This window comes from Oncorhynchus gorbuscha, unplaced genomic scaffold (assembly GCF_021184085.1).
Source record: "Oncorhynchus gorbuscha isolate QuinsamMale2020 ecotype Even-year unplaced genomic scaffold, OgorEven_v1.0 Un_scaffold_4071, whole genome shotgun sequence".
Taxonomy (NCBI): domain Eukaryota; kingdom Metazoa; phylum Chordata; class Actinopteri; order Salmoniformes; family Salmonidae; genus Oncorhynchus; species Oncorhynchus gorbuscha.
The window spans coordinates 12,002-39,378 of NW_025748177.1; the positions used below are offsets into that span (position 1 = coordinate 12,002).

Sequence of the window (27,377 nt, forward strand, 5' to 3'; positions counted from 1 at the left end):
TTACCTGTTGCCTAGTCCCTTTACCCCTACCTATATATCTACCTCAATTACCTGTTGCCTAGTCCCTTTACCCCTACCTATATATCTACCTCAATTACCTGTTGCCTAGTCCCTTTACCCCTACCTATATATCTACCTCAATTACCTGTTGCCTAGTCCCTTTACCCCTACCTATATATCTACCTCAATTACCTGTTGCCTAGTCCCTTTACCCCTACCTATATATCTACCTCAATTACCTGTTGCCTAGTCCCTTTACCCCTACCTATATATCTACCTCAATACCCCCCTTTACCCCTACCTATATATCTACCTCAATTACCTGTTGCCTAGTCCCTTTACCCCTACCTATATATCTACCTCAATTACCTGTTGCCTAGTCCCTTTACCCATACCTATATATCTACCTCAATTACCTGTTGCCTAGTCCCTTTACCCCTACCTATATATCTACCTCAATTACCTGTTGCCTAGTCCCTTTACCCCTACCTATATATCTACCTCAATTACCTGTTGCCTAGTCCCTTTACCCCCTACTACCTCAATTACCTGTTGCCTAGTCCCTTTACCCCTACCTATATCTACCTCAATTACCTGTTGCCTAGTCCCTTTACCCCTACCTATATATCTACCTCAATTACCTGTTGCCTAGTCCCTTTACCCCTACCTATATATCTACCTCAATTACCTGTTGCCTAGTCCCTTTACCCATACCTATATATCTACCTCAATTACCTGTTGCCTAGTCCCTTTACCCCTACCTATATATCTACCTCAATTACCTGTTGCCTAGTTATCCTTTACCCCCGTACCTAGTATATCTACCTCAATTACCTGTTGCCTATCCCTTTACCCATACCAAGTTATCATATCTACTCAATTACCTGTTATCCTAGTCCTTTACCCCTACCTATATATCTACCCAATTACCTATCATTACTCAGTACTGGCAACCCCCAAGTGTATATATAGCCAAGTTATCATTACTCAGTACTGGCAACCCCGTGTATATAAGCCAAGTTATCATTACAGTACTGGTTATCATTATCTTACTCAGTACTGGCAACCCCGTGTATAAAGCCAAGTTATCGTTACTCATTGTGTATTTATTCCTCGTGTTATAATTGTTCTATTTTTCTCTCTGCATTGTTGGGAAGGCCCCCGTAAGTAAGCATTTCACTGTTAGTCTACACCTGTTGTTTACGAAGCATGTGACAAATAAGATTTGATTTGATTTGATTTGACAGATGCACAAACCTCAGTTCCAAATGAACTCCTAACCTTTTAGACACTATGGAAGTGTATTGACATATGACTATAAATACCATGACAACATGATATGTCAACATAACATACTGTAGCAAACCACACCATTTTAATTTGTCTCGTAATTTAGTTCTTGTCTATCTTCATTTAAAATTTGTATAGAAAACGTTTAGTTAAAAAAAAAATCTTTCTCACCTTTGTAATAAATGTGCTGTATAAATAAAGTTTGATTTGATATCAACACAACACACACCATGACATAACATTGTGTTTCTCCTTCAGGACCTGGCGTTGTACAATGAGTTTACCATCAGTGACACCCTGACGTTCTTCGGAAGGATCCACGGCCTGTCATCTACGGACACCCAGGCACGCATGGACTTCCTGGTGGACTTCCTGGACCTACCTCAGAAGAGCAAACTAGTCCGAAATCTCAGGTAACACAACCGTGTCAACACAGTGGTGTCAAACGTACGAGCCCATTAAATATGGCCCACAGATGGGTTGCATTTATATCATTGTTCTTTTATTTGTTTTAATTAGGGGGGGAACAATCTCAATAAACATTAAAATAACAAAAAACAAATAGAAACTATGTATAAATGATAATGTACCTTCATCTATAGTCTCTTCACTCTGTCCAGCTGGATAACAGTCATCTATAGTGTCTTCACTCTGTCCAGCTGGATACCAGTCATCTATAGTGTCTTCACTCTGTCCAGCTGGATACCAGTCATCTATAGTCTCTATACTCTGTCCAGCTGGATAACAGTCATCTACAGTCTCTTCACTCTGTCCAGCTGGATAACAGACATCTATAGTCTCTTCACTCTGTCCAGCTAGATAACAGTCATCTATAGTCTCTTCACTCTGTCCAGCTAGATAACAGTCATCTATAGTCTCTACACTCTGTCCAGCTGGATAACAGACATCTATAGTCTCTTCACTCTGTCCAGCTGGATAACAGTCATCTATAGTCTCTACACTCTGTCCAGCTGGATAACAGACATCTATAGTCTCTTCACTCTGTCCAGCTAGATAACAGTCATCTATAGTCTCTTCACTCTGTCCAGCTGGATAACAGTCATCTATAGTCTCTACACTCTGTCCAGCTGGATAACAGACATCTATAGTCTCTTCACTCTGTCCAGCTTGATAACAGTCATCTATAGTCTCTACAACCTGTCCAGCTTGATAACAGTCATCTATAGTCTCTTCACTCTGTCCAGCTGGATAACAGTCATCTATAGTCTCTACACTCTGTCCAGCTGGATAACAGTCACTAGTAAGTAGTACACTAGTATATCCCATTTTGATCTGGGGACAAAGTAGGCTACAGCCAAGGCTCAGATGGCTAGAAATAGAAGGAAACAGTTTCCTCCTGAGTGAGTTTCTGTTTGTGTGTCACGGCTTCTGTAAAAATGCTGTGTTTTGCAACAGACATCTGTCAAGATGTCAATGCCAAAAGAAGACTCCCTCACTGACTGTACAGAACCAACAGCTCTCAGTCCCAGTATCCTGACTGTACAGAACCAACAGCTCTCAGTCCCAGTATCCTGACTGTACAGAACCAACAGCTCTCAGTCCCAGTATCCTGACTGTACAGAACCAACAGCTCTCAGTCCCAGTATCCTGACTGTACAGAACCAACAGCTCTCAGTCCCAGTATCCTGACTGTACAGAACCAACAGCTCTCAGTCCCAGTATCCTGACTGTACAGAACCAACAGCTCTCAGTCCCAGTATCCTGACTGTACAGAACCAACAGCTCTCTGTCCCAGTATCCTGACTGTACAGAACCAACAGCTCTCAGTCCCAGTATCCTGACTGTACAGAACCAACAGCTCTGTCCCAGTATCCTGACTGTACAGAACCAACAGCTCTCAGTCCCAGTATCCTGACTGTACAGAACCAACAGCTCTCAGTCCCAGTATCCTGACTGTACAGAACCAACAGCTCTCAGTCCCAGTATTCTGACTGTACAGAACCAACAGCTCTCAGTCCCAGTATCCTGACTGTGAAGAACCAACAGCTCTCAGTCCCAGTATCCTGACTGTACAGAACCAACAGCTCTCAGTCCCAGTATCCTGACTGTACAGAACCAACAGCTCTCAGTCCCAGTATCCTGACTGTACAGAACCAACAGCTCTCAGTCCCAGTATCCTGACTGTACAGAACCAACAGCTCTCAGTCCCAGTATCCTGACTGTACAGAACCAACAGCTCTCTGTCCCAGTATCCTGACTGTACAGAACCAACAGCTCTCAGTCCCAGTATCCTGACTGTACAGAACCAACAGCTCTCAGTCCCAGTATCCTGACTGTACAGAACCAACAGCTCTTAGTCCCACATACTGACATACACATGGTTACCTCACAAGGACCCAGTGCTCCTGTACTGTACAATAAACATCCCCCTTATACCTCACAAGGACCCAGTGCTGCCTGTACTGTACAATAAACATCTCCCTTATACCTCACAAGGACCCAGTGCTGCCCTGTAGTACAATAAACATCCCCTCCTCACAAGGACCCAGTGCTGCCCTGTAGTACAATAAACATCCCCCCCTACCTCACAAGGACCCAGTGCTGCCCTGTAGTACAATAAACATCCCCCTTATACCTCACAAGGACCCAGTGCTGCCCTGTAGTACAATAAACATCCCCCTTATACCTCACAAGGACCCAGTGCTGCCCTGTAGTACAATAAACATCCCCCTTATACCTCACAAGGACCCAGTGCTGCCCTGTAGTACAATAAACATCCCCCTTATACCTCACAAGGACCCAGTGCTGCCCTGTAGTACAATAAACATCCCCCTTATACCTCACAAGGACCCAGTGCTGCCCTGTAGTACAATAAACATCCCCCTACCTCACAAGGACCCAGTGCTGCCCTGTAGTACAATAAACATCCCCCTTATACCTCACAAGGACCCAGTGCTGCCCTGTAGTACAATAAACATCCCCCTTATACCTCACAAGGACCCAGTGCTGCCCTGTAGTACAATAAACATCCCCCTTATACCTCACAAGGACCCAGTGCTGCCCTGTAGTACAATAAACATCCCCCTTATACCTCACAAGGACCCAGTGCTGCCCTGTAGTACAATAAACATCCCCTTATACCTCACAAGGACCCAGTGCTGCCCTGTAGTACAATAAACATCCCCTTGTACCTCACAAGGACCCAGTGCTGCCCTGTAGTACAATAAACATCCCCCCTACCTCACAAGGACCCAGTGCTGCCCTGTAGTACAATAAACATCCCCCTACCTCACAAGGACCCAGTGCTACCCTGTAGTACAATAAACATCCCCTTATACCTCACAAGGACCCAGTGCTGCCCTGTAGTACAATAAACATCCCCTTATACCTCACAAGGACCCAGTGCTGCCCTGTAGTACAATAAACATCCCCTTATACCTCACAAGGACCCAGTGCTGCCCTGTAGTACAATAAACATCCCCTTACCTCACAAGGACCCAGTGCTGCCCTGTAGTACAATAAACATCCCCTTATACCTCACAAGGACCCAGTGCTGCCCTGTAGTACAATAAACATCCCCCTATACCTCACAAGGACCCAGTGCTGCCCTGTAGTACAATAAACATCCCCCTAAAAGGACCCAGTGCTGCCCTGTAGTACAATAAACATCCCCCTTATACCTCACAAGGACCCAGTGCTGCCCTGTAGTACAATAAACATCCCCCTTATACCTCACAAGGACCCAGTGCTGCCCTGTAGTACAATAAACATCCCCCTTATACCTCACAAGGACCCAGTGCTGCCCTGTAGTACAATAAACATCCCCCTACCTCACAAGGACCCAGTGCTGCTCTGTAGTACAATAAACATCCCCCTTATACCTCACAAGGACCCAGTACTGCCCTGTAGTACAATAAACATCCCCCTATACCTCACAAGGACCCAGTGCTGCCCTGTAGTACAATAAACATCCCCCTACCTCACAAGGACCCAGTGCTGCCCTGTAGTACAATAAACATCCCCCCCCTACCTCACAAGGACCCAGTGCTGCCCTGTAGTACAATAAACATCCTCACAAGGACCCAGTTGCCCTGTAGTACAATAAACACCCCCCTACCTCACAAGGACCCAGTGCTGCCCTGTAGTACAATAAACATCCCCCTACCTCACAAGGACCCAGTGCTGCCCTGTAGTACAATAAACATCCCCCTACCTCACAAGGACCCAGTGCTGCCCTGTAGTACAATAAACATCCCCCTACCTCACAAGGACCCAGTGCTGCCCTGTAGTACAATAAACACCCCCTACCTCACAAGGACCCAGTGCTGCCCTGTAGTACAATAAACATCCCCCTTATACCTCACAAGGACCCAGTGCTGCCCTGTAGTACAATAAACATCCCCTTATACCTCACAAGGACCCAGTACTGCCCTGTAGTACAATAAACACCCCCTACCTCACAAGGACCCAGTGCTGCCCTGTAGTACAATAAACATCCTCCCTACCTCACAAGGACCCAGTACTGCCCTGTAGTACAAGAAACATCTACCTCACAAGGTTAATGTTGCAGGGTTTCTCTGCTGCCTTACCAGCCCTGCTAACACACCTACTACACTGAGAAACCAGTGAGTGTGACCCATGTCAAACAAATGCAGCTGGATGGATCAGATATATCAGGTGTTTTATGTAACATGTGTGTGTGTGTGTGTGTGTGTGTGTGTGTGTGTGTGTGTGTGTGTGTGTGTGTGTGTGTGTGTGTGATGTGTGTGTGTGTGTGTGTGTGTGTGTGTGTGTGTGTGTGTGTGTGTGTGTGTTATTGTTGTGTGTGTGTGTGTGTCTGTGTGTGTGTGAGAGCCATAACAGGTAGGGCAGAACAAGCTTCACATTTCCCCTGTCTCTATAGCAGCCTTACTTCAGATAACAGAGTAGTTTAGTTAGATTCTGGATGAACAACACTCTGGGTGGACCTGTCTGAGATAACAAGTAGTTTATGACACAACACTCTGTCTACAACAGTCTGAAGATTTCAGAGTAGTTTATCCAATATAACTCTGTCTCCAACAGTCTGAAGATAACAGAGTAGTTTATGAACAACACTCTGTCTCCAACAGCCTGAAGATAACAGAGTAGTTTATGAACAACACTCTGTCTCCAACAGCCTGAAGATAACATAGTAGTTTATGAACAACACTCTGTCTCCAACAGTCTGAAGATAACAGAGTAGTTTATGAACAACACTCTGTCTAGTTTATGAACAACACTCTGTCTCCAACAGTCTGAAGATAACAGAGTAGTTTATGAACAACACTATGTCTCCAACAGTCTGAAGATAACAGAGTAGTTTATGAACAACACTCTGTCTAGTTTATGAACAACACTCTGTCTCCAACAGTCTGAACCTGTCAAACACACTCTCTGCCTGTCATTACAGAATCCATTTAGTCTCTCATTCAGAATGACTGTATAAATCCTGTTGGAAGTATCTGGGTGTATAATCTGATTGTGTCATGGTACCAGTGCTCTGTTACAAAGCCCAGCCAAATCAGTCCAGTCAGGGTAATCCCAGGCAGGTCATAAGGCTAAGGCTGTGTGTCAAATGGCACCCTATTCCTTTATAGTGCACTATCAGGGCTCATAGAGCTCTGGTAAGTAGTGCCCTTTATAGAGAATAGGGTGCCATTTGGGACCATAGGATGTGCCCTTAAACTGAGTTGTGTTATGTGTCCCTGTAGGATCTGGCAGCATCTAGTAGAGATTGTGAAAACTGGAAAAGTATCAGTCGTCATCACCACTCACTACATAGAGGAGGCCAGGCAAGCCAACGTGGTAAGATACAGTCTATATACATGATAACTACCTACTGATAGACACTACATAGAGGAGGCCAGGCAAGCCAACGTGGTAAGATACAGTCTATATACATGATAACTACCTACTGATAGACACTACATAGAGGAGGCCAGGCAAGCCAACGTGGTAAGACACTCACTCTGTCACACACAGTCCTTTTGTCAAATGCTCCTCTGTGAACGCTGTGCCTTGTTTATCTGTTGTCATAAGAGGAAATGGGAAACAGACAGAGCTTAACTGACCGTCCCTCCTCATATACTTTATGAGCAGGCAATTATGAGGTCCCCTCTGCTGAGAAACAATGGGTCCTTTGGTAGTTCCTGTAGTTCTTCTGTGTTTTACCGTTTTAGAAAGGGGGGAGAGGTGCAGTATGGGTCTGCCTGTGTGTCACAGCATCGATGGTCTGGTTGTCTTCAATCAGAACACACTATTCCAGTTGTATACACTATTCCAGTTATATTCACTATTCCAGTTTTATTCTAGTTATATACACTATTCCAGTTATATACACTATTCCAGTTATATACACTATTCCAGTTATATACACTATTCCAGTTATATACACTATTCCAGTTATATACACTATTCCAGTTATATTCACTATTCCAGTTTTATTCTAGTTATATACACTATTCCAGTTATATACACTATTCCAGTTATATACACTATTCCAGTTATATACACTATTCCAGTTTTATTCTAGTTATATACACTATTCCAGTTATATACACTATTCCAGTTGTATACACTATTCCAGTTGTATACACTATTCCAGTTGTATACACCATTCCAGTTATACACACTATTCTAGTTATATACACTATTCTAGTTATATACACTATTCCAGTTATATACACTATTCCAATTGTATGGCCCTCACCATGTTCTCCATCAGACTACCATAATTGCTGGACTATTAAGCGCACCTGAATATAAACCGCACCCACTGAATTATTAAAACATTTGTATTTTGTACATAAATACGCCGCACATGTCTATAAGCCACAGGTGCCTACCGGTACATTGAAATAAATGAACTTGGTCACTATCTTCCTCCTCCTGTGCACTGAAACCACTGAAGTCATCTCCTTCGGTGTCGGAGATGAATAGCCTCAGAATTGCTTCATCCGATGTTGGATCGTTTTCATTGTCGCTCTCGTCACTTTCATCCGGAGGCAAATTCCCCGCTGAGCTCATCGCTGAGCTCATGCTGCCCCTTCAACATGCAGCAGTCCAGCCTTTCCAAACCCGTTGATGATAGTGGATTTTTGACAATGCTCCACGCTGTCAGGACCCACTGGCAGACTTGACCATAAGATGCTCTTCACATGCGGCCCGTTTTAGTGAAGGATTTCTCCCCACTTGTCATCCAAGCCTCCCACTGAACAAGGAGCGCCACCTTAAATGCACGATTTACACTGATGTCGAGTGGCTGCAAATACTTTGGGCCATCTGCTTTTCTTCCCTATGGAAGCTTTTGTTGTCTTTTGCACTGAGTCAGTTCCTCACGCTGCTTTCCAACGTCTTATCATCGACTCATTAAGGCCAAGCTCCCGTGCAGCAGCTCTCTTTCCTTTTCCAACAGCCAGATCGATCGCCTTCAACTTGAAAGCTGCATCATATGCATTTCTCCGTGTCTTTGCCATGATGAGGGTGACAAAACGACTACCGTAATCAGAATGATGGGAAGTTTGAGCGCGCTCGATTTACATCACATTATGTGACGGTGCTCAGTTTTTTGGCGCCATGAATCTTGTGAAAGCGGGAAAAATCCATAAATTAGCCGCGTCATTGTATAAACCGCGAGGTTCAAAGCGTGGGAATAAAGTAGCGGCTTATAGTCCAGCAATTACGGTAGTAGTGTTCATTCGCTATGGTTCAAAGTCTAATGCCTAGGAGCTACTGCTCTGTAAATCTACAGATTAGGTTCCTGTAAAGCCTTTTTCCTGGTTTTCCTCTGAGATGATGTTTGTTTCTGAGCAGCCTTTTTCCTGGTTTTCCTCTGAGATGATGTTTGTTTCTGAGCAGCCTTTTTCCTGGTTTTCCTCTGAGATGATGTTTGTTTCTGAGCAGCCTTTTTCCTGGTTTTCCTCTGAGATGATGTTTGTTTCTGAGCAGCCTTTTTCCTGGTTTTCCTCTGAGATGATGTTTGTTTCTGAGCAGCCTTTTTCCTGGTTTTCCTCTGAGATGATGTTTGTTTCTGAGCAGCCTTTTTCCTGGTTTTCCTCTGAGATGATGTTTGTTTCTGAGCAGCCTTTTTCCTGGTTTTCCTCTGAGATGATGTTTGTTTCTGAGCAGCCTTTTTCCTGGTTTTCCTCTGAGATGATGTTTGTTTCTGAGCAGCCTTTTTCCTGGTTTTCCTCTGAGATGATGTTTGTTTCTGAGCAGCCTTTTTCCTGGTTTTCCTCTGAGATGATGTTTGTTTCTGAGCAGCCTTTTTCCTGGTTTTCCTCTGAGATGATGTTTGTTTCTGAGCAGCCTTTTTCCTGGTTTTCCTCTGAGATGATGTTTGTTTCTGAGCAGCCTTTTTCCTGGTTTTCCTCTGAGATGATGTTTGTTTCTGAGCAGCCTTTTTCCTGGTTTTCCTCTGAGATGATGTTTGTTTCTGAGAGATGCCTTTTTCCTGGTTTTCCTCTGAGATGATGTTTGTTTCTGAGCAGCCTTTTTTCCTCTGAGATCCTGGTTTTCCTCTGAGATGATGTTTGTTTCTGAGCAGCCTTTTTCCTGGTTTTCCTCTGAGATGATGTTTGTTTCTGAGCAGCCTTTTTCCTGGTTTTCCTCTGAGATGATGTTTGTTTCTGAGCAGCCTTTTTCCTGGTTTTCCTCTGAGATGATGTTTGTTTCTGAGCAGCCTTTTTCCTGGTTTTCCTCTGAGATGATGTTTGTTTCTGAGCAGCCTTTTTCCTGGTTTTCCTCTGAGATGATGTTTGTTTCTGAGCAGCCTTTTTCCTGGTTTTCCTCTGAGATGATGTTTGTTTCTGAGCAGCCTTTTTCCTGGTTTTCCTCTGAGATGATGTTTGTTTCTGAGCAGCCTTTTTCCTGGTTTTCCTCTGAGATGATGTTTGTTTCTGAGCAGCCTTTTTCCTGGTTTTCCTCTGAGATGATGTTTGTTTCTGAGCAGCCGGCGAGGAAATGAAATGTGATAAGAGTGGTGAAGGGGACAGACATGAAGGATGTGGTACTGAGGGATGTTTTGGTCCTGTACCACATGAACTACAGTACTGAGGGATGTTTTGGTCCTGTACCACATGAACTACAGTACTGAGGGATGTGTTGGTCCTGTACCACATGAACTACAGTACTGAGGGATGTTTTGGTCCTGTACCACATGAACTACAGTACTGAGGGATGTTTTGGTCCTGTACCACATGAACTACAGTACTGAGGAGATGTTTTGGTCCTGTACCACATGAACTACAGTACTGAGGAGATGTTTTGGTCCTGTACCACATGAACTACAGTACTGAGGGATGTTTTGGTCCTGTACCACATGAACTACAGTACTGAGGGATGTTTTGGTCCTGTACCACATGAACTACAGTACTGAGGGATGTTTTGGTCCTGTACCACATGAACTACAGTACTGAGGGATGTTTTGGTCCTGTACCACATGAACTACAGTACTGAGGGATGTTTTGGTCCTGTACCACATGAACTACAGTACTGAGGAGATGTTTTGGTCCTGTACCACATGAACTACAGTACTGAGGGATGTTTTGGTCCTGTACCACATGAACTACAGTACTGAGGGATGTTTTGGTCCTGTACCACATGAACTACAGTACTGAGGAGATGTTTTGGTCCTGTACCACATGAACTACAGTACTGAGGAGATGTTTTGGTCCTGTACCACATGAACTACAGTACTGAGGAGATGTTTTGGTCCTGTACCACATGAACTACAGTACTGAGGGATGTTTTGGTCCTGTACCACATGAACTACAGTACTGAGGGATGTTTTGGTCCTGTACCACATGAACTACAGTACTGAGGGATGTTTTGGTCCTGTACCACATGAACTACAGTACTGAGGGATGTTTTGGTCCTGTACCACATGAACTACAGTACTGAGGGATGTTTTGGTCCTGTACCACATGAACTACAGTACTGAGGGATGTTTTGGTCCTGTACCACATGAACTACAGTACTGAGGGATGTTTTGGTCCTGTACCACATGAACTACAGTACTGAGGAGATGTTTTGGTCCTGTACCACATGAACTACAGTACTGAGGGATGTTTTGGTCCTGTACCACATGAACTACAGTACTGAGGGATGTTTTGGTCCTGTACCACATGAACTACAGTACTGAGGAGATGTTTTGGTCCTGTACCACATGAACTACAGTACTGAGGGGATGTTTTGGTCCTGTACCACATGAACTACAGTACTGAGGAGATGTTTTGGTCCTGTACCACATGAACTACAGTACTGAGGGATGTTTTGGTCCTGTACCACATGAACTACAGTACTGAGGGATGTTTTGGTCTTGTACCACGTAGACCATGAACTACAGTACTGAGAGATTATTTGGTCCTGTACCACATAGACCATGAACTACAGTACTGAGAGATGATTTGGTCCTGTACCACATAGACCATGAACTACTGTACTGAGGGGATGTTTTGGTCCTGTACCACATGAACTACAGTACTGAGGGGATGTTTTGGTCCTGTACCACATGAACTACAGTACTGAGGGATGTTTTGGTCCTGTACCACATGAACTACAGTACTGAGGGATGTTTTGGTCCTGTACCACATAAACTACAGTACTGAGGGATGTTTTGGTCCTGTACCACATGAACTACAGTACTGAGGAGATGTTTTGGTCCTGTACCACATGAACTACAGTACTGAGGGATGTTTTGGTCCTGTACCACATGAACTACAGTACTGAGGAGATGTTTTGGTCCTGTACCACATGAACTACAGTACTGAGGGATGTTTTGGTCCTGTACCACATGAACTACTGTACTGAGGGATGTTTTGGTCCTGTACCACATGAACTACAGTACTGAGGGGATGTTTTGGTCCTGTACCACATAGACCATGAACTACAGTACTGAGGGGATGTTTTGGTCCTGTACCACATAGACCATGAACTACAGTACTGAGGGGATGTTTTGGTCCTGTACCACATAGACCATGAACTACAGTACTGAGGGATGTTTTGGTCCTGTACCACATAGACCATGAACTACAGTACTGAGGGATGTTTTGGTCCTGTACCACATAGACCATGAACTACAGTACTGAGGGATGTTTTGGTCCTGTACCACATAGACCATGAACTACAGTACTGAGGGATGTTTTGGTCCTGTACCACATAGACCATGAACTACAGTACTGAGGGATGTTTTGGTCCTGTACCACATAGACCATGAACTACAGTACTGAGGGATGTTTTGGTCCTGTACCACATAGACCATGAACTACAGTACTGAGGTGATGTTTTGGTCCTGTACCACATAGACCATGAACTACAGTACTGAGAGATTATTTGGTCCTGTACCACATAGACCATGAACTACAGTACTGAGGGATGTTTTGGTCCTGTACCACATAGACCATGAACTACAGTACTGAGGGATGTTTTGGTCCTGTACCACATAGACCATGAACTACAGTACTGAGGGATGTTTTGGTCCTGTACCACATAGACCATGAACTACAGTACTGAGGGGATGTTTTGGTCCTGTACCACATAGACCATGAACTACAGTACTGAGAGATTATTTGGTCCTGTACCACATAGACCATGAACTACAGTACTGAGAGATTATTTGGTCCTGTACCACATGAACTACAGTACTGAGAGATTATTTGGTCCTGTACCACATAGACCATGAACTACAGTACTGAGGGGATGTTTTGGTCCTGTACCACATAGACCATGAACTACAGTACTGAGAGATTATTTGGTCCTGTACCACATAGACCATGAACTACAGTACTGAGGGATGTTTTGGTCCTGTACCACATAGACCATGAACTACAGTACTGAGGGGATGTTTTGGTCCTGTACCACATAGACCATGAACTACAGTACTGAGAGATTATTTGGTCCTGTACCACATAGACCATGAACTACAGTACTGAATACTACAGTATTTACATGCCTTATTTGTTCATATCTGCTTAGAGCTTCATTTGAGTAAAGTGGTTGTTTAAGATCCATATGCTTGCTCATATTGTATTCTTAACAGATTCATGAACAGATTCATGAGCAGATTCATGAACAGATTTCGTGAATAGATTTCGTGAACAGATTTCATGAGCAGATTCATGAGCAGATTTTATGAACAGATTTCATGAGCAGATTCATGAGCAGATTTTATGAACAGATTTCATGAGCAGATTCATGAGCAGATTTCATGAACTGATTCGTAAGCTGATTCATGAACAGATTTCATGAACAGATTTCATGAGCAGATTCATGAGCAGATTTCATGAACTGATTCGTAAGCTGATTCATGAACAGATTTCATGAACTGATTCGTAAGCTGATTCATGAGCAGATTCATGAACAGATTTCATGAGCAGATTCATGAACAGATTTCGTGAATAGATTTCGTGAACAGATTTCATGAGCAGATTCATGAGCAGATTTTATGAACAGATTCGTAAGCTGATTCATAAGCAGATGAAAAAAAACCATACAGTAAGAATATACAGTAGATTGTCTGTAAATAACTGATGTGAATATGTACAGAAAACCAAAGGAGAAAGTCTTCACAGTATATCTGGTTATTTGCCTCAATGGGCCCTGGTCAAAAGTAGTGCACTAAATAGGGAATAGGGTGCCTCTTGGTACGCGTAATAGATGTCCTTTACAATACAGATCTAAGATCAGATTACATGTAGCCCCCATAGAGCTGTATCAATATAGGGTTGGAACATATCTGACCCTGTGCCTGAGGCTAGTGGCAACTTCTGCCTACTGTATTCCCTCTGACCTATTACCATGAGACAGACATTTAGACAACTTCTGCCTACTGTATTCCCTCTGACCTATTACCACGAGACAGACATTTAGACAACTTCTGCCTACTGTATTCCCTCTGACCTATTACCATGAGACAGACATTTAGACAACTTCTGCCTACTGTATTCCCTCTGACCTATTACCATGAGACAGACATTTAGACAACTTCTGCCTACTGTATTCCCTCTGACCTATTACCACGAGACAGACATTTAGACAACTTCTGCCTACTGTATTCCCTCTGACCTATTACCACGAGACAGACATTTAGACAACTTCTGCCTACTGTATTCCTCTGACCTATTACCACGAGACAGACATTTAGACAACTTCTGCCTACTGTATTCCCTCTGACCTATTACCACGAGACAGACATTTAGACAACTTCTGCCTACTGTATTCCCTCTGACCTATTACCATGAGACAGACATTTAGACAACTTCTGCCTACTGTATTCCCTCTGACCTATTACCACGAGACAGACATTTAGACAACTTCTGCCTACTGTATTCCCTCTGACCTATTACCACGAGACAGACATTTAGACAACTTCTGCCTACTGTATTCCCTCTGACCTATTACCATGAGACAGACATTTAGACAACTTCTGCCTACTGTATTCCCTCTGACCTATTACCATGAGACAGACATTTAGACAACTTCTGCCTACCGTATTCCCTCTGACCTATTACCATGAGACAGACATTTAGACAACTTCTGCCTACTGTATTCCCTCTGACCTATTACCATGAGACAGACATTTAGACAACTTCTGCCTACTGTATTCCATCCCCTCTAACCTATTACCATGAGACAGACATTTAGACAACTTCTGCCTACTGTATTCCCTCTAACCTATTACCACGAGACAGACATTTAGACAACTTCTGCCTACTGTATTCCATCCCCTCTAACCTATTACCACGAGACAGACATTTAGACAACTTCTGCCTACTGTATTCCCTCTGACCTATTACCACGAGACAGACATTTAGACAACTTCTGCCTACTGTATTCCCTCTGACCTATTACCACGAGACAGACATTTAGACAACTTCTGCCTACTGTATTCCCTCTGACCTATTACCATGAGACAGACATTTAGACAACTTCTGCCTACTGTATTCCCTCTGACCTATTACCACGAGACAGACATTTAGACAACTTCTGCCTACTGTATTCCCTCTGACCTATTACCACGAGACAGACATTTAGACAACTTCTGCCTACTGTATTCCCTCTGACCTATTACCACGAGACAGACATTTAGACAACTTCTGCCTACCGTATTCCCTCTGACCTATTACCATGAGACAGACATTTAGACAACTTCTGCCTACTGTATTCCCTCTGACCTATTACCATGAGACAGACATTTAGACAACTTCTGCCTACTGTATTCCATCCCCTCTAACCTATTACCATGAGACAGACATTTAGACAACTTCTGCCTACTGTATTCCCTCTGACCTATTACCACGAGACAGACATTTAGACAACTTCTGCCTACTGTATTCCCTCTAACCTATTACCACGAGACAGACATTTAGACAACTTCTGCCTACTGTATTCCCTCTAACCTATTACCACGAGACAGACATTTAGACAACTTCTGCCTACTGTATTCCCTCTGACCTATTACCATGAGACAGACATTTAGACAACTTCTACCTACTGTATTCCCTCTGACCTATTACCATGAGACAGACATTTAGACAACTTCTGCCTACTGTATTCCCTCTAACCTATTACCATGAGACAGACATTTAGACAACTTCTGCCTACTGTATTCCCTCTGACCTATTACCATGAGACAGACATTTAGACAACTTCTGCCTACTGTATTCCCTCTAACCTATTACCACGAGACAGACATTTAGACAACTTCTGCCTACTGTATTCCCTCTGACCTATTACCACGAGACAGACATTTAGACAACTTCTGCCTACTGTATTCCCTCTAACCTATTACCATGAGACAGACATTTAGACAACTTCTGCCTACTGTATTCCCTCTAACCTATTACCATGAGACAGACATTTAGACAACTTCTGCCTACTGTATTCCATCCCCTCTAACCTATTACCATGAGACAGACATTTAGACAACTTCTGCCTACTGTATTCCCTCTGACCTATTACCACGAGACAGACATTTAGACAACTTCTGCCTACTGTATTCCCTCTAACCTATTACCACGAGACAGACATTTAGACAACTTCTGCCTACTGTATTCCCTCTAACCTATTACCACGAGACAGACATTTAGACAACTTCTGCCTACTGTATTCCCTCTGACCTATTACCATGAGACAGACATTTAGACAACTTCTGCCTACTGTATTCCCTCTAACCTATTACCACGAGACAGACATTTAGACAACTTCTACCTACTGTATTCCCTCCCCTCTAACCTATTACCACGAGACAGACATTTAGACAACTTCTGCCTACTGTATTCCATCCCCTCTAACCTATTACCACGAGACAGACATTTAGACAACTTCTGCCTACTGTATCCCCTCTAACCTATTACCACGAGACAGACATTTACATCTGAGTAATTTAGCAGATGTTGTTAACCAGAGAGATGGATCAGTTCTCACTTCTCTATTGTAGCCAGTTGCATTGTCCTGCTGAACCACTAAGGCAGAAGTGAAAGTAGTGTGAAGTGCATAGTACTGTATTCTGCATTTAGCTTCTCACACTCAACACAGATCTGACTGGAAACACACTGATAAGACTCTCTATGTTCCAAATGACACCATATCATTATTATTATTATAGTGCACTACTTTCTACCAGGACCCATAAGGCTCAGGTTAAAAGTAGTGCACGAAATAGGGAATAGGGTGCCATTTGGGACACAGTGGTTCCTTGTACCACCTGTGTAATGTATTCAGACTGTATTTAGGGCACATTCTATTACCACAGTGTGTTCTAGTCTACAGTTCAACCTCTGTGTTCTACTCTACAGTTCTACCTCTGTGTTCTACTCTACAGTTCTACCTCTGTGTTCTAGTCTACTGTACTACCTCTGTGTTCTAGTCTACAGTTCTACCTCTGTGTTCTAGTCTACAGTTCTACCTCTGTGTTCTAGTCTACTGTACTACCTCTGTGTTCTAGTCTATTGTACTACCTCTGTGTTCTACTCTACAGTTCTACCTCTGTGTTCTACTCTACAGTTCTACCTCTGTGTTCTAGTCTACAGTTCTACCTCTGTGTTCTACTCTACAGTTCTACCTCTGTGTTCTAGTCTACAGTTCTACCTCTGTGTTCTACTCTACAGTTCTACCTCTGTGTTCTACTCTACAGTTCTACCTCTGTGTTCTAGTCTACAGTTCTACCTCTGTGTTCTACTCTACAGTTCTACCTCTGTGTTCTAGTCTACAGTTCAACCTCTGTGTTCTAGTCTACAGTTCTACCTCTGTGTTCTACTCTACAGTTCTACCTCTGTGTTCTACTCTACAGTTCTACCTCTGTGTTCTAGTCTACAGTTCTACCTCTGTGTTCTACTCTACAGTTCTACCTCTGTGTTCTACTCTACAGTACTACCTCTGTGTTCTAGTCTACAGTTCTACCTCTGTGTTCTAGTCTACTGTACTACCTCTGTGTTCTAGTCTATTGTACTACCTCTGTGTTCTACTCTACAGTTCTACCTCTGTGTTCTACTCTACAGTTCTACCTCTGTGTTCTACTCTACAGTTCTACCTCTGTGTTCTACTCTACAGTTCTACCTCTGTGTTCTACTCTACAGTTCTACCTCTGTGTTCTACTCTACAGTTCTACCTCTGTGTTCTACTCTACAGTTCTACCTCTGTGTTATATTCATCCATAAGAACTCATGGCTTCATTATAAACACCTTGTTGGTCATCAGTTTGTCAATGGCCCAATGCAGATAACAACATTAACAAATACCTAAGATTGATAGAGGATAGCTACTCTCTAGCCACTATTTGAATCATTTCTTTATTCAGTTTACAGTGAGAAAGTTATGTATCACCCAATGTGGTGACTTTTTCCACAATGTTTGATATGACTCCAACGACTGAATCAGGCCCCTCCTCAGTAGCTACACGGCTCCAGTGTTCACAGAGAGAGCAAACCAACTAGGACATAGGTGACATGATGACTGGGCCTGAGCCTTCACCACCTGACGTTAGTGATATAATTATACCATGAGCAGATATCTCTCCTGTCACACTAAGACCTGTCCTACAGGAACATTCTTGACTAAGGCTATTTCTTAATCTTTCCTTGATTCCTCACATCCTCTCTCCTCGCCTCCTTCCTCAACTCCATTGTAAATAACCATGCTGTTTTCTATCTCTCCAGGTGGGTCTGATGAGGAATGGCCGACTGTTGGCCGAGGGACATCCAGAAACCATGATGAAACAGCACAATGCACCGGTGAGTACCCTACAACAAAGTGGACTGCTGACGGAGTAGACTGCTGACGGAGTAGACTGCTGACAGGGTGGACTGCTGACAGAGTAGACTGCTGACGGATTAGACTGCTGACGGAGTGGACTGCTGACAGAGTGGACTGCTGACGGAGTGGACTGCTGACGGAGTGGACTGCTGACACAGTGGACTGCTGACGGAGTGGACTGCTGACGGAGTGGACTGCTGACGGAGTGGACTGCTGACGGAGTGGACTGCTAATAGAATTAACATCTATCAGTGTTGAAGTCTAGCATGTTTGTTGGCATTTTAACTTTTGACTGTTGCCTTAGTGTCCAGTTTATTTTTTGGGTTTGCTAACAGTAACCCTTTATCACCACTAGACAACAGTCCTGTTAACAGTAACCCTTTATCACCACTAGACAACAGTCCTGTTAACAGTAACCCTTTATCACCACTAGACAACAGTCCTGCTAACAGTAACCCTTTATCACCACTAGACAACAGTCCTGCTAACAGTAACCCTTTATCACCACTAGACAACAGTCCTGTTAACAGTAACTCTTTATCACCACTAGACAACAGTCCTGTTAACAGTAACCCTTTATCACCACTAGACAACAGTCCTGTTAACAGTAACCCTTTATCACCACTAGACAACAGTAACCCTTTATCACCACTAGACAACAGTCCTGTTAACAGTAACTCTTTATCACCACTAGACAACAGTAACTCTTTATCACCACTAGACAACAGTCCTGTTAACAGTAACCCTTTATCACCACTAGACAACAGTCCTGTTAACAGTAACTCTTTATCACCACTAGACAACAGTCCTGTTAACAGTAACTCTTTATCACCGCTAGACAACAGTCCTGTTAACAGTAACCCTTTATCACCACTAGACAACAGTAACTCTTTATCACCACTAGACAACAGTAACCCTTTATCACCACTAGACAACAGTAACCCTTTATCACCACTAGACAACAGTCCTGTTAACAGTAACTCTTTATCACCACTAGACAACAGTCCTGTTAACAGTAACTCTTTATCACCACTAGACAACAGTCCTGTTAACAGTAACCCTTTATCACCACTAGACAACCGTAACTCTTTATCACCACTAGACAACAGTAACCCTTTATCACCACTAGACAACAGTAACCCTTTATCACCACTAGACAACAGTCCTGTTAACAGTAACTCTTTATCACCACTAGACAACAGTCCTGTTAACAGTAACTCTTTATCACCACTAGACAACAGTCCTGTTAACAGTAACCCTTTATCACCACTAGACAACAGTCCTGTTAACAGTAACTCTTTATCACCACTAGACAACAGTAACTCTTTATCACCACTAGACAACAGTCCTGCTAACAGTAACCCTTTATCACCACTAGACAACAGTAACTCTTTATCACCACTACACAACAGTCCTGTTAACAGTAACCCTTTATCACCACTACACAACAGTCCTGCTAACAGTAACCCTTTATCACCACTAGACAACAGTCCTGTTAACAGTAACCCTTTATCACCACTAGACAACAGTCCTGTTAACAGTAACTCTTTATCACCACTAGACAACAGTCCTGTTAACAGTAACCCTTTATCACCACTAGATAACAGTCCTGTTAACAGTAACCCTTATCACCACTAGACAACAGTAACCCTTTATCACCACTAGATAACAGTCCTGTTAACAGTAACCCTTTATCACCACTAGACAACAGTCCTGTTAACAGTAACCCTTTATCACCACTAGACAACAGTAACCCTTTATCACCACTAGACAACAGTCCTGTTAACAGTAACTCTTTATCACCACTAGATAACAGTCATGTTAACAGTAACCCTTTATCACCACTAGACAACAGTCCTGTTAACAGTAACCCTTTATCACCACTAGACAACAGTCCTGTTAACAGTAACCCTTTATCACCACTAGACAACAGTCCTGTTAACAGTAACCCTTTATCACCACTAGACAACAGTCCTGTTAACAGTAACCCTTTATCACCACTAGACAACAGTAACCCTTTATCACCACTAGACAACAGTAACTCTTTATCACCACTAGACAACAGTCCTGTTAACAGTAACTCTTTATCACCACTAGATAACAGTAACCCTTTATCACCACTACACAACAGTAACCCTTTATCACCACTAGACAACAGTAACCCTTTATCACCACTAGACAACAGTCCTGCTAACAGTAACTCTTTATCACCACTAGACAACAGTCCTGTTAACAGTAACCCTTTATCACCACTAGACAACAGTCCTGTTAACAGTAACTCTTTATCACCACTAGACAACAGTCCTGTTAACAGTAACCCTTTATCACCACTAGGCAACAGTCCTGTTAACAGTAACTCTTTATCACCACTAGACAACAGTAACTCTTTATCACCACTAGACAACAGTCCTGCTAACAGTAACCCTTTATCACCACTAGACAACAGTAACTCTTTATCACCACTACACAACAGTCCTGTTAACAGTAACCCTTTATCACCACTACACAACAGTCCTGCTAACAGTAACCCTTTATCACCACTAGACAACAGTAACCCTTTATCACCACTAGACAACAGTCCTGTTAACAGTAACTTTTATCACCACTAGACAACAGTCCTGTTAACAGTAACCCTTTATCACCACTAGACAACAGTCCTGTTAACAGTAACCCTTTATCACCACTAGACAACAGTAACCCTTTATCACCACTAGACAACAGTCCTGTTAACAGTAACTCTTTATCACCACTAGACAACAGTAACTCTTTATCACCACTAGACAACAGTCCTGTTAACAGTAACCCTTTATCACCACTAGACAACAGTCCTGTTAACAGTAACTCTTTATCACCACTAGACAACAGTCCTGTTAACAGTAACTCTTTATCACCACTAGACAACAGTCCTGTTAACAGTAACCCTTTATCACCACTAGACAACAGTAACTCTTTATCACCACTAGACAACAGTAACCCTTTATCACCACTAGACAACAGTAACCCTTTATCACCACTAGACAACAGTCCTGTTAACAGTAACTCTTTATCACCACTAGACAACAGTCCTGTTAACAGTAACTCTTTATCACCACTAGACAACAGTCCTGTTAACAGTAACTCTTTATCACCACTAGACAACAGTCCTGTTAACAGTAACCCTTTATCACCACTAGACAACAGTCCTGTTAACAGTAACTCTTTATCACCACTAGACAACAGTAACTCTTTATCACCACTAGACAACAGTCCTGCTAACAGTAACCCTTTATCACCACTAGACAACAGTAACTCTTTATCACCACTACACAACAGTCCTGTTAACAGTAACCCTTTATCACCACTAGACAACAGTCCTGTTAACAGTAACTCTTTATCACCACTAGACAACAGTCCTGTTAACAGTAACCCTTTATCACCACTAGATAACAGTCCTGTTAACAGTAACCCTTTATCACCACTAGACAACAGTAACCCTTTATCACCACTAGATAACAGTCCTGTTAACAGTAACCCTTTATCACCACTAGACAACAGTCCTGTTAACAGTAACCCTTTATCACCACTAGACAACAGTAACCCTTTATCACCACTAGACAACAGTCCTGTTAACAGTAACTCTTTATCACCACTAGATAACAGTCCTGTTAACAGTAACCCTTTATCACCACTAGACAACAGTCCTGTTAACAGTAACCCTTTATCACCACTAGACAACAGTCCTGTTAACAGTAACCCTTTATCACCACTAGACAACAGTCCTGTTAACAGTAACCCTTTATCACCACTAGACAACAGTCCTGTTAACAGTAACCCTTTATCACCACTAGACAACAGTAACCCTTTATCACCACTAGACAACAGTAACTCTTTATCACCACTAGACAACAGTCCTGTTAACAGTAACTCTTTATCACCACTAGATAACAGTAACCCTTTATCACCACTACACAACAGTAACCCTTTATCACCACTAGACAACAGTAACCCTTTATCACCACTAGACAACAGTCCTGCTAACAGTAACTCTTTATCACCACTAGACAACAGTCCTGTTAACAGTAACCCTTTATCACCACTAGACAACAGTCCTGTTAACAGTAACTCTTTATCACCACTAGACAACAGTCCTGTTAACAGTAACCCTTTATCACCACTAGGCAACAGTCCTGTTAACAGTAACTCTTTATCACCACTAGACAACAGTAACTCTTTATCACCACTAGACAACAGTCCTGCTAACAGTAACCCTTTATCACCACTAGACAACAGTAACTCTTTATCACCACTACACAACAGTCCTGTTAACAGTAACCCTTTATCACCACTACACAACAGTCCTGCTAACAGTAACCCTTTATCACCACTAGACAACAGTCCTGTTAACAGTAACCCTTTATCACCACTAGACAACAGTCCTGTTAACAGTAACTCTTTATCACCACTAGACAACAGTCCTGCTAACAGTAACCCTTTATCACCACTAGACAACAGTCCTGTTAACAGTAACCCTTTATCACCACTAGACAACAGTAACCCTTTATCACCACTAGATAACAGTCCTGTTAACAGTAACCCTTTATCACCACTAGACAACAGTCCTGTTAACAGTAACCCTTTATCACCACTAGACAACAGTAACCCTTTATCACCACTAGACAACAGTCCTGTTAACAGTAACTCTTTATCACCACTAGACAACAGTCCTGCTAACAGTAACCCTTTATCACCACTAGACAACAGTCCTGTTAACAGTAACCCTTTATCACCACTAGACAACAGTAACCCTTTATCACCACTAGATAACAGTCCTGTTAACAGTAACCCTTTATCACCACTAGACAACAGTCCTGTTAACAGTAACCCTTTATCACCACTAGACAACAGTCCTGCTAACAGTTGCCCTACATTGACCCTATTTCCTCCTACCACCCACCCACTGACTCCTACAGCTATGTGAGACGTTTGACTGTGTTGACTGCTTTCTGTGTTGACTGCTTTCTGTGTTGACCACTGATCATATAAACCCTTGACTGTGTTATCTGTGTGTTCAAGTGACTGTGTTGTCTATCTCCTCTACTGCCCCATCCACCCACTGCAGACCCTGGAGAAAGCCTTCCTGCAGCTGTGTGAGACCTCAGACCAGGTGGACTCCAAACACAGCACCTCCCCTCTGGGCGGGGTCCTAGAGAGCAGCCAATCATTCGAGAGCGGCCGGGACGAGAGTCTACCAATCCTGGGAGCCGGATCGGGACCAGTAGAAGAGCTGCCCAAATACTCAGGTAAATGTAGGGTTGTATGGACACAACACTGTATATACTCAGGTAAATGTAGGGTTGTATGGACACTACACTGTAGACGAATATTGCTGAACATTGCTGCTTAAACTGTGTGCGTGTGCGTGTGCGTGTGTGTGTGTGTGTGTGTGTGTGTGTGTGTGTGTGTGTGTGTGTGTGTGTGTGTGTGTGTGTGTGTGTGTGTGTGTGTGTGTGTGTGTGTGTGTGTGTGTAGCGGACTGGAAGGTACGAGTCAGGCATGTGATGCCAAAGTGGAGGAACATCGCAGCTCTGATTATCAAGACCACGGTGCGGATGAAGAGAATGCCAGGGTGAGGATGATGATGGTGGTGGTAGTGATGATGATAGTGATTTTGGTGGTGGTGGTGATGATTAAGGGAGTGATGGTGGTTGTGGAGGGAGTAGATGAAGGGTGGTAGTGCTAATGGTAGTGGTGATGATGATGAAGGGTGATGGTGTTTATGAGGATGATAACGATTATAATGATGGTGGTGGTGAGGATGATGATGAGGAGGAGGCAGAGGATGATGACGAAGAGGAGTAGTAGTAGAATGAGAATGAAAGATTTCCAATAGTATTTGCCCCTTGTCTGGTATCTGTCCAGGTCCCTGTGTTTCCAGTTCCTGCTGCCAGTCATCCAGATCTCTCTGATGTGTCTGTGTATCGGAGGAGACCCCAAAGAAATACAGGTGGCTGTGGTCAACAATGAGACCTCCTCCAGCTCCTATAGCCAATCCCTGCTCTCCTTCCTGGACAACTCCAGCGTGCAACAGGTACTGGACCAAACAACTGGGTGGCATTCATTATGCATACCGTAGCAAAGCGTTTTGCCACGGAAAAGGAAAAACAAGCGTTTCTTATTGGACAAGTTCAGGTAATCCCTCCTGTTTCAGTCTGGAGGCAAACTAAATGTCTGTTTGTTCGGTATTAAGGGGTCAGACAGAGTTTGTTGTGGAGGAGGGGCACGGCCTAAAAGAGGAAGTAAGAAGAGTTACACTCTACACTCAGTCCCTGTTTACCTCTAGGTAGCTGGTTTCACTTCTGCTCTGCTCTTTATCATTCCAAAAGCACGTGCATGTGCTGTGTGTCTGTACAGGAACAAGCCAAGGAAAAGCACATTCATGTGCTGTGTGTCTGTACAGGAACAAGCCAAGGAAAAGCACGTTCATGTGCTGTGTGTCTGTACAGGAACAAGCCAAGGAAAAGCACGTTCATGTGCTGAGTGTCTGTACAGGAACAAGCCAAGGAAAAGCACATTCATGTGCTGTGTGTCTGTACAGGAACAAGCCAAGGAAAAGCACGTTCATGTGCTGTGTGTCTGTACAGGAACAAGCCAAGGAAAAGCACGTTCATGTGCTGTGTGTCTGTACAGGAACAAGCCAAGAACTTGTGTGTTTTGTTATTACAGTACGTGCTGTACAGGAACAAGCCAAGGACTTGTGTGTTTTGTTATTACAGTACGTGCTGTACAGGAACAAGCCAAGGACTTGTGTGTTTTGTTATTATATTACGTGCTGTACAGGAACAAGCCAAGGACTTGTGTGTTTTGTTATTACAGTACGTGCTGTACAGGAACAAGCCAAGGACTTGTTATATATATATTATATGCCATTTAGCAGACGCTTTTATCCAAAGCGACTTACAGTCATGTGTTTTGTTCTACGTATGGGTGGTCCCGGGGATCGAACCCACTACCCTGGCGTTACAAGCTGTCATGTTTGTCATTTATTGTCATGTCTTGTCCCTGTGCTCCCCATGCTATTCGTTTCCCTCTGCTGGTCTTGTTTGGTTCTATCCTTCTCTCTCCCCCTCCCTCTCTCTCTCAACTCTCTCGCTCTCTCTTCTCTCTGTGTTCTTCCTGTCCCAATGTTCCTATTCCCCTAATCATCATTTAGCCAAGGATTTTCCCTGATTTTAGACTCCTATTTTATTCCTTTGTGATCCGTTCCTGTTCCGTCGGTTCCTTGAACAATGCCAAGGACTTTCGCCCTGTTTTGTTATTTTTACCGTGATTTAAACGTGCTGTTTTCAGAAACAAGCGTGTTTGTGACTTGTTTATGTGAGCAGGTGTCTCTTAAAGTCCTGCGCTATATGCCATCTGTGAATTCCAGTTGTTATCCCCTCTAAAATTCTAGAGGATTTCAGTTATGTTTTGAACATTAATAAACTCTGTTTCTGTTAAGTCGCGTTTGGGTCCTATTTCACCTGCATGACACAAGCGCCATGCTCTACCAACTGAGCTACAGAAGGACCTACAGTACGTGCTGTACAGAAACAAGCCAAGCAAAAGCACTTTCAGAGCCAACTCCCATAATCCACCTTTAAAAGGAATTGTGTGTTTTGTTATTACAGTACGACGAAACAGTTTGCGTATCTACCACACTGTCCTCCTTGTCAAAATCCCGTGAGCAAAATTAAGTCTAAAAGATGTATAGAGTACCACATTATGAGTCATAATACCCATAAAACCTAGCGGTCAAACAGGGAAATGGTTCCAATCATTTTTCCACCATTCATTTTTCCCATAGTGGATTTTAGAAACACTTTGAATAAGGGCTGTGTTTAACATTCTTACCCTGGGGTGACGTTTTGATAACCTTGTAAATCTCTTTAGGACTTAAAAAAGAAATGTAACCTTTATTTAAACAAAGGTGCATTTTTCTTGCTTTGACTGTGATGTGTGATTGTTTATGTACCTTAGTTGAATGCTCTGACTGAAAGTCTCTCTGGATAAGAGCGTCTGCTGAATTACCAAAATGTAAATCTGAAAATGAACATTATTCTAATGAGCTCCGCCCCCAAATAAAAACCACATTTGATTGGTCTGAACCGGACCAAATCTTAACCAATCATAATGTCTGTTTCACAAGTTTGGACAGTACAATAGAGTACAGTGCAGTGCTGTACAGTATACTTTATTGGGACCAGATTGAGGCGTGTACAGAGGTGACCAGAAAACGTTGTCTGTGGTTGTTGAAATCAAAGCCAGGGCAGACGGACCAAATTTCAACATCAATGGACAAAGGCATTGGACCCTGCTCACTGGGAAGTAGTCCACTATATGGAGGAATAGGGTGTAACACTGTCCTCCTGGTCAGACTTAGTCCACTAGATGGAGGAATAGGGTGTAACACTGTCCTGCTGGTCAGACTTAGTCCACTAGATGGAGGAATAGGGTGTAATTTAAGACCTAGCTATAGTCACTGATGGTGTCCCCTGTCCCTCCCTGCCCTAGGTGAACCTGTCCCATGCTGAGGCTTTTGCAGGGGCCTATAACGGAGAGTACTGGGCCGTCATCGGGTTTGGAAAGAATTTTACCAGCTACCTGACCAAGAGGTGAGACCTACCTCTGGACCTGTCTCTAGTCTAGTCTCATCTTCTTACCTTGTTCTTCTGTTCTTCTCTCTTCTCTTCTCTTCTCCTCTCTTCTCTTCTGTTCTGTTCTCTTCTCCTCTCTTCTCTTCTCTTCTCCTCTCTTCTCTTCTCCTCTCTTCTCCTCTCCTCTCTTCTCTTCTCTTCTCCTCTCTTCTCCTCTCCTCTCTTCTGTTCTGTTCTCTTCTC

The 27,377-nt window shown here is 43.2% G+C and overlaps 1 protein-coding gene across 1 annotated transcript in view; it reads left to right on the forward strand.

The window, feature by feature from the left end:
• The window catches only part of LOC124028349 (ABC transporter G family member 23-like), a gene marked incomplete at its 5' end in the record, with an annotated part of 38,692 nt that extends 11,524 nt beyond the window's left edge, over window positions 1-27,168 (forward strand). The window contains 7 exons of the mRNA XM_046340453.1: window positions 1,549-1,703; window positions 6,984-7,077; window positions 18,426-18,500; window positions 23,621-23,801; window positions 24,031-24,127; window positions 24,421-24,589; window positions 27,052-27,168. Of these exons, the coding sequence (XP_046196409.1) occupies window positions 1,549-1,703; window positions 6,984-7,077; window positions 18,426-18,500; window positions 23,621-23,801; window positions 24,031-24,127; window positions 24,421-24,589; window positions 27,052-27,156 (876 nt within the window). The remainder of the gene's footprint in view (window positions 1-1,548; window positions 1,704-6,983; window positions 7,078-18,425; window positions 18,501-23,620; window positions 23,802-24,030; window positions 24,128-24,420; window positions 24,590-27,051) is intronic.
• Window positions 27,169-27,377: the final 209 nt, after the last annotated feature.